Raw genomic sequence first — 13,393 nt, forward strand, 5'->3', positions numbered from 1 at the left:
TCAATGAACGCCTGCCCCCTCCCCGGCGTCTGGTCATTAGAAGCCCGCCCCCTTCCTGGCGGCGAGTCACCGAGAAGCCACGCCTCTCCTCAGGCCTTACGTCACCAAGGAGCCCCTCCTCCCGCCCACGCCCTCCGAGACCCAGCCTCCAGCTCCCGCCTTAAGGACGCTGCCATACTGCTAGTGACCACGCGTCTGCCACCAGCAGGCAGGGGCCATCCGTGTCCCCGCCACCCCACCCTGGTGGCTGAGAGTCCCGTTAACGGGGGTCCTCCCCCCATCCTTGGGGGCTCTGCTGGAGCCGGGGGTCGGGGAGGCGTGGGGACGCCTGGGCGTCTGGAGAGACTCCCAGCAACTACATAGGCCAGCGTTCCAGCCGGGAGGGGACAGGCGGGGGCAGCGCTCCCCTTTGCCCGGGAGCGTCACCAACACTTCCCTTTAAGTGCACAGAGCTTTGCCTTGGCCCCACACACGCCCTTGACCAGCGTCCCCAGGCCCAATTCAGTGCTGCCCCCTTTAGGGCCTGGGCGGAATTGCACACGCCGGAGCTGGGCTTGCCCGGCGTGGTGGGGTTGGGAGTGGGGAGTGGGGAGGCCCCAGCTACCAGGCCGAGTGTTGGGGTCCAACAGCCTGGCATTCAAGGCTTTCTCCATGAGCCAGGCCACATCTTCTGTTATCCACTTTGAGGGACAGATCTCAGGTTCTGGAGGGGTGTCTTTTTCCTTCCCTGAAAATATCCACTGCCTTGAGTCAGCAGCAGGAGGCCAGAAGGTGAAGAGTGGGATTTGTACTTTCTCAAATCTAGCAACGGACCACTTGGGACGCGGTTCCCGGGCCATCTGAACCCCTTAGACCTCTGATCCATGTCCACTTTTCCCAGGGCCGGAGGCAGAGAGAGATGGGGTCTTAACCTCTCTGCATCCCAGGATCACAGGCTTCCTCCTGGTCTTGTGCTTTCACCTGTCTGTACTCACTCTGTACCATCCAATCAGTTATTAAGCTATTCAGTCCTCATGGAGTTCCCGTCGTGGCTCAATGGTTAATGAATTGGACTAGGAACCATGAGGTCGCGGGTTCGATCCCTGGCCTCACTCAGTGGGTTAAGGATCCGGTGTTGCCGTGAGCTGTGGTGTAGGTCCCAGACGAGGCTTGCATCCCAAGTTGCTGTGGCTCTGGCGAAGGCCGGCAGCTATAGCTCTGATTAGACCCCTAACCTGGGAACGTCCATATGCTGTGGGTGCGGCCCTATTCGGTCCTCGAAGATTTGAGAGCACCTGATAAATGCCAGGCACTGTCTGTATAAGACTGGTCAAGGTTGCAGCCCTCATTTAGTTTAATTCTGCTTGATGGAAACAGACAATGAGCAAGTATATAAACAAGATAATTGTAGGCTGTGAAGTGCTATGAAGGAAGTAAACAGAATAACCAAAGGACTTACTTTAGAAAGAGTAGCCAGGGAGTTTCCGTCATGGCTCAGTGGTTAACGAACTGGACTATCATTTATGAGGACGCAGATTCGATCCCTGGTCTTGACCAGTGGGTTAAGGATCCGGCATTGCCGTGAGCTGTGGTGTAGGTTGCAGATGCGGCTCAGATCCCGCATTGCTGTGGCTGTGGCTTGGGCTGGTGGCTACAGCTCCGACTGGACCCCTAGCCTGGGAACCTCCATATGCTGCCGCCGGTGAGGCCCTAAAAGACAAAAGAAGAAAGAGTAGCCAGGAAAGTCGACAAATAATTACTGAGTACACAATTCCTCTCAGGTTTATCTCCCAAATATCCCTGAAGTCTGTCCACTTCACTGCAGCGTCTCCAAGCCCCCTAGTCTGGGTCACAGTCTCGCAGGCAGGGATTATTGCTGCGGCACTCGGTTGGTCTCCTTGCCTTTAGTCTCATCTCAGTTTTGTCCTCCCTCCACACAGCCGTTCCCTCAGCAGGCCCACAAGAATCTACCTCTCTAGCTTTGCTCTCTGCCCACGGAAGGGAGACCAAACCAGCCCGAGGTGGGGAGAAGTGTTCGTAGCTCAGACCCGTGAGGGGGAAAGGAGATGCGGGTGGGCAGAAAGGCCTCATGTGCCACACTCCGGAGTTTGGTCTTTATCGTACAGGTCAAGTTTCGGAGTTCCTGTCGTGGCTCATTGGAAACAAATCCGACTAGGAACCATGAGGTTGCAGGTTCAATCCCTGGCCTCGCTCAGCAGGTTAAGGATCTGGCATTGCTGTGAGCTGTGGTGTAGGTCACAGATGCAGCTCGGATCTGGCATTGCTGTGGCTGTGGTGTAGGCCGGCAGCCGTAGCTCTGATTGTGCCCCTAGCCTGGGAACCTCCTTATGCCTCGGGTGCAGCCCTAAAAAGACAAAAAAAAAAAAAAAAAAAATTTTCCAAGAGGGTTTGGTGGGGAAGTGGTAAAGGTAAGGCCAGAAAAAGCAAATCCACAGGGCTAATGGGTTGAGGCATGTATAGTTTGATAAGGCACATTTGATACTGCAATTTTTTTTTTTTTTTTTTTTTAGGGCTGCACGAGCATGGCATATTGACGTTCCCGGGCTAGGGGTCAAATTAGAGCTGCAGCTGCCGTCCTACGCCACAGTTACAACCATGCCAGATCCAAGCCGCATCTGTGACCTACACCACAGCTCACGGCAACACTGGATCCTTAACCCACTGAGTGGGGCCAGGGATCGAACCCAGGTCCTCGAGGCTACTCGTCTGGTTCGTTAGCGCTGAACCACAATGGGAACTTCCAATATTACCATTTTATATTCGGAAAACAGAGCAAGATGTCTTCCTATGTGTTTGCTAGGGTTGTCTTAACGAAATAGCACAGACTAGGTGGCTCAAACTACAGATTTATTTCCCCACACTTCTGGAGTCTGGAAGGTCATGATCCAGGTGTGGACGAGGCAGATTTTCTCGAGTCCTCTCTCCCGGTTTGTACATGGCAGGATCCCTCCGACTTCGCATGATCTTTTCCTACGTGTCCCAATTCCTTCTTTTAAAGACATTCATCAGATCAGTTTAGGCCCTACCTAAGGACCCCTCCCTGTTACCTCTTTAAAGGACCCGTCTTCAAATACAGTCACCTTCTAAAGTGCTCAGGGTGGGGACTGAGGAGTCAAAACTCCACCCATCTTTGGTTTTCATATAGGACTCTTTTTTTTTTTTTTCAGTTTTGACTTTTTTATTAGTAGGTTGTATTTTTTTCTTTCTTTCCTTTTCTTTTTTCTTTAGGACTGCACCTGAGGCATATGGAGGTTCCCAGGCTAGGGGTCGAATTGGAGCTGTTGCCGCCGGCCTACACCACAGCCACAGTGACGCCAGATCCGAGGAGCTGCGTCTGCAGCTCCACCAGAGCTCACGGCAACGCTGGATCCTCAACCCCCTGAGCAACCGAAACCTCATTGTTCCTGGTCGGATTCATCAACCACTGAGCGACAACGGGAATTCCTTGATTAACCTTTTTTCAAAGTACCATCCCCACATAGCATTTGTAGTGTATTTCTTACAAATACTTCTTCAGTGGTTTCCCATTTGCTCTGAGCGTGAAATCCAGAATCCGGGTGATGTTCTACAAAGTTCCACAGGCTTGGGCCCTGCGCCTTCTCCAAGCAATCTCCTCCAGCCCGCATTGCTCCAGCCAGAGAGGCCTCCTCCTCACTCTTCCTCACACAGAACAGAACTCTTCCTGCCTCTGGGCCTTCTCACGTCTGTTCCCTCCGCCTGGAATACTATCCCCGCTCGTCTTTATTTACTACTCACACATTCTCATCTTTTCTGCCTTAACTCCAACGTCACCTCCTCAGAGGGGCCTCTCCAACCACACTATCTAAAGCTGGATTCCCTTGGAGTTCCCATGGTAGTGCAGAGGGTGAAGGATCTGGCGTTGTCTCTGTGGCGACGCAGGTTCGATCCCCAGCCCAATGCACTGGGTTAAAGGATCCAGCTTTGCCACACCGATGGCAGAGCCACAACTATACCACTGAGCCACAATGGGAATTCCTGTGGCTTGGATTCCGTTTGTGGCCTAGGGGCTTCCATATGCTGTGATTGCAGCAAAAAAAAAAAAAAAAAAAGTTGTATTCCCTCATCAAATTAACTCACACAGTAGCCTTCAACGAAGAAATTCGCAACAGCAGGGAGTTCCTGTTGTGGCTCAGCACTAATGGACCCAACCAGTATCCATGAGCCTTGGGTTCAGGTCCCTGGCCTCGTTTAGTGGGTTAAGGATCTGGGGTTGCTGTGAGCTGTGGTGTGGGTTGCAGATGCAGCTTGGATCTGGGGTAGCTGTGAGCTGTGGTGTGGGTTGCAGATGCAGCTTGGATCTGGGGTAGCTGTGAGCTGTGCTGTGGGTTGCAGATGCAGCTTGGATCTGGGGTAGCTGTGAGCTGTGGTGTGGGTTGCAGATGCAGCTTGGATCTGGGGTAGCTGTGGCTGGCAGCTGCATTTCCAATTCAGCCTCTAGCCTGGGAACATCCATATGCCAAGGATGTGGCCCTAAAAAGACCAAAAAAAAAAAAAAGCAAAAAAAAGAGAGAGACAGAGAAACAACAACAATGAATACAAAAACAAAGTTTACTAACATGTGTAACTTATGTATATATGGGAGATACCCAGGGGAAAATGAGTAACTCCCCCATGTGGCTTAGAATTGAAGCTTAAATACCATCTGAATAGAGACAGAGAGAAGGGAAAGTAAGCCTTTTAGGAAAGAGGCCTGAAATAATTTCTAGGAAAGATGAAGAGACCCTCAGAAGACTGGATGGGAGATGTGACAGTTTATGACAAAATTTGTCTGGATGTGATACAGAATTCCAGTTTCCTCTCCTGTGATATGAGGTGAAAGTCCTGGGAAGGGGACTCGATCACGGGTTCCTTCCAGACGTCTTTAGCAGATAAGGGGAACTCAAAGAAAACCTCTCACCGCATTTGCTGTAAAACAGCTCAAAATAATCAGTATGCCAAAGTAGCATATTTTGGGGCGGTGTGCTCTTATCCTTCATTATTTTTGCCCCTTGGGAGGTTAATAAGGTTTGTGAGCTCCCTCTGGGAGCAAGGACATCAGGAGGACATCCTCTGGGATGCTGTAACTGAAGGGCCCGGCAGCCTGTTCTGCCTCCTCCCTCAGTGTCACATAGGCTGCCGCTAAGGGATCTTATGCACCTGCCGCATCCCAGGCACTGGGCGAAGCTCATAGTAACCTTACCATGTGGAAGTGATTATTACCCCCACTTGACAGATGAGGGAACTGAGGCTCGCCCAGGTTTGCCTCTTGCCCCGTCATATGCAACTGCCAAGGGGCAGAGGCAAGATCTGAACCAAGATGTCTGACTCCCCTATTCACCATTGCCCGACTTTTCTGTGGGTCATTATTTCCGTTTTGTTTGTTTGTTTGTTTGTTTTTGTCTTTTGAGGGCTGCGTCTGCAGCATATTCCCAGGCTAGGGGTCTAATTGGAGCTGCAGCCGCCGGCCTACACCACAGCCACAGCAATGCCAGATCCGAGCCGCGTCTTTGACCGTGGGTAAGGCCCTAAAAAGACAAAAAGACAAAGAGAGAGAGATGCCAGAGTTCCCTTGTTGGAACAGGGGGTTAAGGATCCAGCATTGTCACCGCTGTGGCTTGGGCTGAAGCTGTGGCACCGGTTCGCTCTCTGGCCCTGGAATTTATGCATGCCACAGGCCCAGCCAAAAAAAAAAAAAGGGAAAAAGAATGAGAGAGTCCACGTAAGGTTAGGACTCAGGAGGGACCTACTGGATTCAGCAGTAAGATCTCAAGTGTCCTTGGTGTGGGCAGAGATGGAAATACAAGAGCAGGGCCAGAAAAGAGGAGATACTAATAGTATCACATGCTTACCGAGCTCTTTAAAAATATTAATTCACTTGATAGTCATAACTACTCCAGGAGACAGGCATTATCATTCTGTTTTTCCCTTAGGGAAATTAAGGACAGAGAGGTTAAACCGTTGGCTTGGTCATGAAGGTAGTTCACTGTGGAGTCTGGGTTTAAAAATCTAGGCAGTCTGGAGTTCCCATCGTGGCGCAGTGGAAATGAATCTGACTAGGAACCATGAGGTTGTGGGTTCAATCCCTGGCCTCACTCAGTGGGTCAAGGATCCGGCGTTGCTGTGGCTGTGATGTAGGCTGGTGGCTACAGCTCCAATTTGACCCCTAGCCTGGGAACCTCCATATGCTGCGGGTGCGGCCCTAAAAAAGGCAAAATAAAATAAAATAAAAATCTAGGCGGTCTGTCTCCAGACTCCATGCTGTAAACTGCCAAGCCATGTAGCCAGCTCTCAGCTGTGAGGAGGGCAGGGGGCATGGGTTGTTAGGCCCAGAAGAGAGGGAGAGGCAAGAGCTAGAGGAGGATAAAAAAAAGGGTGGGGAAAGTAATTTACAGGTGGAGCGGTTCCCTCTCCTAGACCATAAACCAAAGGGACCCGTCAGCAGCTGGGAACAGAGATAAAGTGACTCAGGAAGGAGGGGCTGGGTGTGGCCTGGGGACTGCTCCTTCCTGGGGCAGGCTTCAGGTCCCGTACCTTTACCAGTGGCTCTGTGGGAAATTCACAGCCCAGTGAGCCAGAGAGCAGGTAATAGGCAGAGGCGAGAGGGCCTCAAATGGGGGTGGGGGCCTAGGACAGAAACCAGCCAGCTGGGCTGTCCTCAGGGTCCACTGTCAGAAAGAAGCTTCCAGGACCCCAGGGCCTGAGCTCCCCTAGTGCCAGGGCCTGGCTTCCCAGGTACCAGAGACTGGTTAAGTGGTAAGCAACCCAGAATGCTTTAGGAAAGCCACAGATCAGCGCTTAGGATGGGGTTGCGTGGCCATGACGGCTGAGGCCCCAGAGCTGGAGTCTTGCCCTCCCCAGGTCAGGTCCTGGGGCTTCCAGATTTCTAGGACACACACACACACACACACACACACACACACACACACACACACACAGAGTCCTGTTCTTTCCACATACTGAGCTCTCCACCTGGGCTCCGGAAGGAGAACATAACTCATCAGGCCATGAATTGGTTTCCAGACCTTGCTTACATAAAGTGGGGAGGAGGAGTTCCCTTCGTGGCTCCGTGATGAACAAACACGACTAGGATCCATGAGGATGCGGGTTCGATCCCTGGCCTCACTCAGTGGGTTAAGGATCTGGCGTTGCTGTGAGCTGTGGTGTAGGTCGCAGGCGAAGCTTGGATTCCGCGTTGCTATGGCTGTGACGTAGGCCGGCAGCGGTAGCTCCGATTCCACCTCTAGCGGGGAGGAAGGCCAGATGTCGTTCAGATTAAAAAGGACCAAAAAATAAAGAGAAAAGAAAAGAAAAGCTGGCCTGGGTTCAAGTCTTCCCCAGCTTTACTGAGATGAATCAGATGCAACCCCGTCCTCAAGGGTCTCACAGGCCAGAGGCGAGATCTTTTCATAGACAGAAGAGGACCTCGCAGGAGCAGGAAAAAGAGTGAAGCCAGAGGCTGGCGGCCGTGGGCAGAAGGAGGGGCATCTCAGAGGCTGTATACCCAGACTGAGAGCCCTGTTTGGCACGGGGCAGGCAGGCCAGGCGAGAGGAGAAAGGTCTCTGCCTCTCAGTCTCTGAAGGACTGCCTGGCGCTGGGATGCAACAGTGGACCAGTAGGTGGAAAACAAAGGGTCAGACTTGGATTTTGCTGGTGAGAGCAACCCAGGATAAATGCCTGCAGGCTGCAGGCGCTGGGCATTGTTTCTCTGGATACTCTCCACCGCACCGTGAGAAAGGAATTACTGATCCTGTTTTGCAGAGGAGGAAACGGAGGTTCAGAGAGATTAGAAATCTTGGACAGGGTTACAAAGAGCTAGAATTCAAACCCAAGTTTTTCTTTTTCTTTTGGCTTTTCAGGACCAAACCCGTGGCATATGGAAGTTCCCAGGCTAGGGGTGGAATCAGAGCTGTAGCTGCTGGCTTATGCCACAGCAACACGGAATCCAAGCTGCATCTGTGACCTACACCACCGCCACTCACAGCAGCACCGGATCCTTAACCCACTGAGTGAGGCCGGGGATGGAATCCGCATCCTCATGGATAATAGTCGGATTCATTTCCGATGCGCCACAACAGGACCTCCAAAAACCCAGGTTTTTCCGACTCTTAAGCTTGTCCCCCGAACCACCTCTCCTTGCTTCCTCTCTTCAGGAAACACTGGCAGTGAGAACCAGCTCACAGTGTGGGGTTAGGAGCTTCCCAAGACAGGGCAGAGGGTGCCAGAGTGGTGCTTTGGCAGAGTGCCTGTCACTTAGTCAGTGCTCTGCCATCTGCAGTTGTCATAACATTTTATCATGCATCTGTCTTCTCACCTGGAGCGTGGGACAGTCATCCTGGATTCAAGGACATGCTGCAAAGCTGTGGGGTCAATGCAGATGGCATTTATGCCACGCAAAGGCCAGCCCAGCCCTGCAGGCGTAGGGAGACACAGCCAGTTCCCAGGATCAGGGGAAGCTGGGTGACAGCCTCAATCCATCAATGATAACCGCAGTCCAGCCAAACTTTATGGGCCCAGGAGGTACTTAAGTGTTGTTGGGTGAAGGCTAGCCCAGTTCCCCTTCCTTGGCACAGGCTGCTGCCCAGATCAGGTAGGTCGGTGGGGGGTGGGGGGGAGCACCCTGGCCTTGAGAGACCAGTTATCAGCTTCCAGAGCAAGACCCCAAGGTGGTGGAGTCTGGGCTAGAGTCGGACCTCCTGTTTTCAGCAGTTCATGACCGGGACTCCCAGCCCTGCAAGAGGAAGAGGCGCCTGGGGAAGCCTCATGCATGAGAGAGTGTAGATCTCAGCTCCCCCTTCGCCCGCCCCGTCCTGGCTTCACCCAAGCGCCACCGGGTTCCAGGCTGTGGGCGTGCTCAGTCTGCTCTGCAGCTTCCTCCCCTTGTCTCCTGACACAGGAGGATGCTGGGCTGGGGCGGGGGGACCAGCGTTGAGCTACGGTTGCCTGGGGACCTAAGCTTGGTGTGGAGAAGGCCAGCCAAGGAGAAGGCTTGCTGGGGGAGAAGGCCAGCCCTGGGGGCAGCTCTTGTGACCTTTTGCCACAGGCGCCCCGCAACATGACGGTCTCATATACCCTCAAAGTGGCAGAGGCCCGCTTCGGAAGCTTTTCTGGCCTGCTTCTCCGCTGGAGGGGAAGCATCTACAAGCTCCTCTACAAGGAGTTCCTCCTCTTCATCGCCCTGTACGCTCTGCTCAGCATCACCTACCGGTGCGAGGGCGAGGGCGGGGTCTCAGGGCTGGGCTGTGGGGGACGGGGCTGCCCACCTCCCTCTAACCCCGGCCTCACTTGACCTTCCCCAGGCTGCTGCTGACCCAAGAGCAAAGGCAAGTGTACGCTCAGGTGGCCCGATACTGCAACCGCTCCGCAGACCTCATCCCCTTGTCCTTTGTCCTGGGTAAGTTCAAAGGACAAGGTCTTCGCCCTGGCATCCTCTTAATCATCTTGCTTGACCTCCGGGTTGGGTGGATGACTCGAGAGGGTCAGAATTACTCCAGTGGCACAGGCTGGAGGTCAGCGAGAGCAGGCTGGGCAGGCCCGGGAGCTGCATGCAGGGTCCGGGATTTCCAGAGGATGAGGCCCTGCCTGTCACTTCTGGACCTTCACTCCAGACAAAGCCCAAGCCACCTGCTGGCCTCACAACCCTCTGGGAACTGGAGAGAGGGGACACCTCCCTCCCCACCCTCGTGGAAAGCAGGGCTCAGAGTTAGACATTGTCTGGCCTGAAACCACTCCTTCTCTGCCTGAGGAGGTTTGCACTCTTCCTTCCTCCCTCCCTGCCTGGTTTGGCCCATCAGGGTGGGACCAGAGGAAGAGGCTGTCCCCCCGATGGCCAGGCGGGGCGCTGAAGCCACTGTGTCCTTCCCCCTGCCTTGGTTCCGACTGGCCTGGACCAGGTGCGCCGGCTGGGGGCAGGGCGCGCTGACTCCGGAACCCTCTCTCTTCCCTTCCTGGTCCCCCAACCCATGCCGGCGACCAGGTTTCTACGTGACCTTGGTGGTGAACCGCTGGTGGGCCCAGTACACAAGCATCCCGCTGCCGGACCAGCTGATGTGCGTCATCTCGGCCAGCGTGCACGGGGTGGACGAGCGCGGCCGCCTGCTGCGCCGCACCCTCATCCGCTACGCCAACCTGGCCTCGGTGCTGGTGCTGCGCTCTGTCAGCACCCGCGTGCTCAAGCGGTTTCCCACCATGGAGCACGTGGTGGACGCAGGTGCGCGGCCCACAGCCCTGACGCGGGTGCGGGTGCGGGTGCGGGGCCGCGCTGGGAGAGCCCTGGGGCCGGCGGGACCCGACCCGCCTCGCCAGGTCTCCTGGGAGGGGCGGTTTGACCACCAGGGGGCGCTCCAGGGTCCCGGGGCGGAGAGTCCTGGGAGCCCAGGAAGCGTTTGCAACCCTCTCCCTTCATCCCTGTCAGGTTTCATGTCCCAGGAAGAGAGGAAAAAGTTTGAGAGCCTGAAATCTGACTTCAATAAGTACTGGGTCCCCTGCGTCTGGTTCACCAACCTGGCGGCCCAGGCCCGGAGGGATGGGCGAATCCGTGATGACATTGCGCTCTGCCTGCTCTTGGAAGTGAGTCAGTCCAGGACCAGGCCCATCTGCCCTCCCCCCCCCCCCAGTTTTGCAAACTGGAATAATTTCAGTGCTTAATACGTATACCATTTCTGGATCACACACTGTTGCAAGTGCGAGGAAGTGAGGAAACTGAGGCACAGAGTGAAAAAGAAACTTTCCCAAATCACGCAGCTCAACTCGTTAGTGGAGCTAGGATTCATCCTCAGAACTTCTGGCCCCAGGGTCTGGCCTTGCATCTTGCATATACTCTGTTAAACGGCTTTTCATCACAGGCACCCCAGCCTGACAACACCTCTGAAAGCAGAATGAGCATGAGACGTGGCCCAGCTCTGAGGGTGCAGGGCTCCCCTGTTCCTTCTCATTCTCCTTACTCACCGCCACTGATTTTCTTTTCCTGCTGTTCCACCAGGAGCTGAACAAGTACCGGGCCAAGTGCAGCATGCTCTTCCACTATGACTGGATCAGCATCCCTCTTGTCTACACCCAAGTAACTGCCTCTCACCTCCCCAGTCCCAGTGCCTACTGTATGTCCTGTTCTGTGTGTGACACAGAGAATTAGAGACGGTACCTGCCCTGGGGCAGTTCGGTCCACTGAGACACTGAACAGCCAAGGGTTCATTCTCAAAGCCTCCCTGGATGCCACTAATTGATCCCCCTCCCATCTGGTGCTGCCACACCTTGCTACATGTTTTAATTACTTGGTAGATCTGTCACCAGTCCTCGGGGCAGAGGTGGCATTTCTCCCTGTCTCGCTCAGCCTGGCTTGCCCTTCTCCAGGTGGTGACCATAGCAGTATACTCCTTCTTTGGCCTCTCCCTGGTTGGCCGCCAGTTTGTGGAGCCAGAGGCAGGGGCTGCCAAATCTCGGGAGCCTCTGGAGCCTGGGCCAGCTCTGGGGGACCTGGACATGTACGTGCCTCTCACCACTCTGCTACAGTTCTTCTTCTATGCTGGCTGGCTCAAGGTGGGCACTTGGGGTGGTCCACACCTGGGCTCAGGGTCCACCCCGGCTTTAGGGATAAGAAAACAGGGCTCTGGTGGGGTTCCAGTTGGGGAATCCACCTGAGATCCATGAGGATCGGGTTGGATCCCCGGCCTCACTCAGTGGGTTGGGGATCCGGTGTTGCCATGAGCTGTGGTGTAGGCTGACAGCTGTAGCTCCAATTCCACCCCCTAGCCTGGGAACATCCATAAGCCACGGATTAAAAAGGGGGGGGGGGCTCTGGGAGTTTTCTTGTGGCACAGTGGGTTAAGGATCCAGCATTGCCACTACAGCAGCCTGGCTCACTGCTGCGGCACAGGTTGGATCCCTGGCTCAGAAACTTCCACATGCGTGGACAGAGACAAAAGAGAAAGAGGAAAGGAAGTCATCCGAGCCTGTGAAACTCTTACCGCCCGTAGGTAGCAGAACAGATCATCAATCCCTTCGGTGAGGATGACGACGACTTCGAAACCAACCAGCTCATAGACCGCAACTTGCAGGCGAGCCGGGGTCCGGGGGCAGCTCGCTGGGCTCCCCCTCCTTGCCAGCTCTCAGCCTGGGGATGCAGAAGAGAGGGGGACCCTTGTGACCCGCTCCCTGCCTCAGGTGTCCCTGCTGTCCGTGGACGACATGTACCAGAACCTGCCTCCGGCGGAGAAGGACCAGTACTGGGACGAGGACTCAGCACTACCGCCCTACACTGTGGCCACGGTGGCGGAGTCGCTGCGGCCTTCCTTCCTGGGCTCCACTTTCAATCTGCGGTGAGCAGCCCAAGCCAGTCGAGGCAGGGTCTGAGCCGGCGCGTGGCGGGCCCCGGGTCCTCGCCCATCGTCTGGGGGGCCCAGGACTCGGTCCTCCCCCGCCACCTCCTCGCTCTGGGCGCCGGGTCACCTGCCGCCGGAGGCTCGCTCACGCCGCCCTCTTGCCCGCCCGCAGCATGAGCGACGACCCTGAGCAGAGCCTGCAGGTGGAGGCGTCCCCGGGGCCGGCCCGGCCGGTGACCGCCGCACAGACGCCGCTGCTCGGCCGCTTCCTGGGCGCAGGGGCGCCTTCGCCCGCCGTCAGCCTCCGGAACTTCGGCCGCGTCCGGGGAGCCCCCTGGACGCCTCATCTGCTGCGCTTCCGGGCCGAGGACGGCGGCGACCTGGAGGCCGCGGACCGTATCGAAGAGGAGGCGTCGGGGTCGGGGGACGAGGCCCAGGAGCCCTGAGCCGAGGCAGAGGGCCGGCCGCCCAGGCCCCTCCCCGCAGGCCCGCCTCGGCCCACTTCGCCGGCCGTCCGGAGCCAGTAGAGGTGCCTTCCTGTGCGCTGAGCCGGAGCATGTAGGCTCGGCCCTTGCGTGGACAGAAGGGCCTGAACCAGGGCTGGGAAGCACCCACTTTGCCTCGGGGCGGCGATGGGTAGGGAGGTGAAGCTAAGGCGCGAGGGGGCGAGGCCGCGGAGGACTGGAACCAGGTGCAGTTAATTTCCTCCGCGATGAGGGGACTGGCCAGTTCGTACACTTGGGGGGCCCACCCGCATCACTCAAGGGCTGGTTAATATTTTGGGTACCACTCCCAGCGTTTCCAATTCCTTAGGTGTAGGGTAGAGGTCAATAACTTGCGTTTCTAAGTTCCCAGACGCTGCTGCCGGTCCAGGCATCACAATTTGAGACCTACATTAAAAGGGAGTTCCCCTTGTGGCGCAGCAGAAACGAATCGGACTAGAAACCATGAGTTTGCGGGTTCAATCAGTGGGGTTAAGGATCCCACATTGCTGTGAGCTGTGGTGAGAGTAGCAGATGTTGCTGTGGCTGTGGTGTAGGGCAGTAGCTATAGCTCTGACTGGACCCCTAGCCTGGGA

General features: G+C 55.7%; 1 protein-coding gene across 1 annotated transcript; it reads left to right on the plus strand.

The window, feature by feature from the left end:
• The first annotated feature begins 8,780 nt into the window (after positions 1–8,780).
• BEST4 (bestrophin 4) lies at positions 8,781–12,761 on the plus strand. Its single transcript, XM_047789291.1, has 9 exons — positions 8,781–9,205; positions 9,298–9,392; positions 9,975–10,208; positions 10,413–10,567; positions 10,980–11,057; positions 11,348–11,533; positions 11,971–12,051; positions 12,158–12,312; positions 12,488–12,761. The coding sequence occupies exons 1-9, from the start codon at positions 9,054–9,056 to the stop codon at positions 12,759–12,761; spliced, it is 1,410 nt and encodes a 469-aa protein (XP_047645247.1). The 5' UTR covers positions 8,781–9,053.
• The last annotated feature ends 632 nt before the right edge of the window (positions 12,762–13,393 follow it).

This window comes from Phacochoerus africanus, chromosome 8 (genome assembly GCF_016906955.1).
Source record: "Phacochoerus africanus isolate WHEZ1 chromosome 8, ROS_Pafr_v1, whole genome shotgun sequence".
Taxonomy (NCBI): domain Eukaryota; kingdom Metazoa; phylum Chordata; class Mammalia; order Artiodactyla; family Suidae; genus Phacochoerus; species Phacochoerus africanus.

Bases quoted from the DNA above. Each gene is read 5' to 3' on its own strand.
- BEST4 (XM_047789291.1), top strand. From the start codon at position 9,054: ATGACGGTCTCATATACCCTCAAAGTGGCAGAGGCCCGCTTCGGAAGC. The intron at 10,568-10,979 runs GTGAGTCAGTCC...CTGTTCCACCAG, and splicing joins CGCTCTGCCTGCTCTTGGAA to GAGCTGAACAAGTACCGGGC. The intron at 12,313-12,487 runs GTGAGCAGCCCA...GCCCGCCCGCAG, and splicing joins GGCTCCACTTTCAATCTGCG to CATGAGCGACGACCCTGAGC.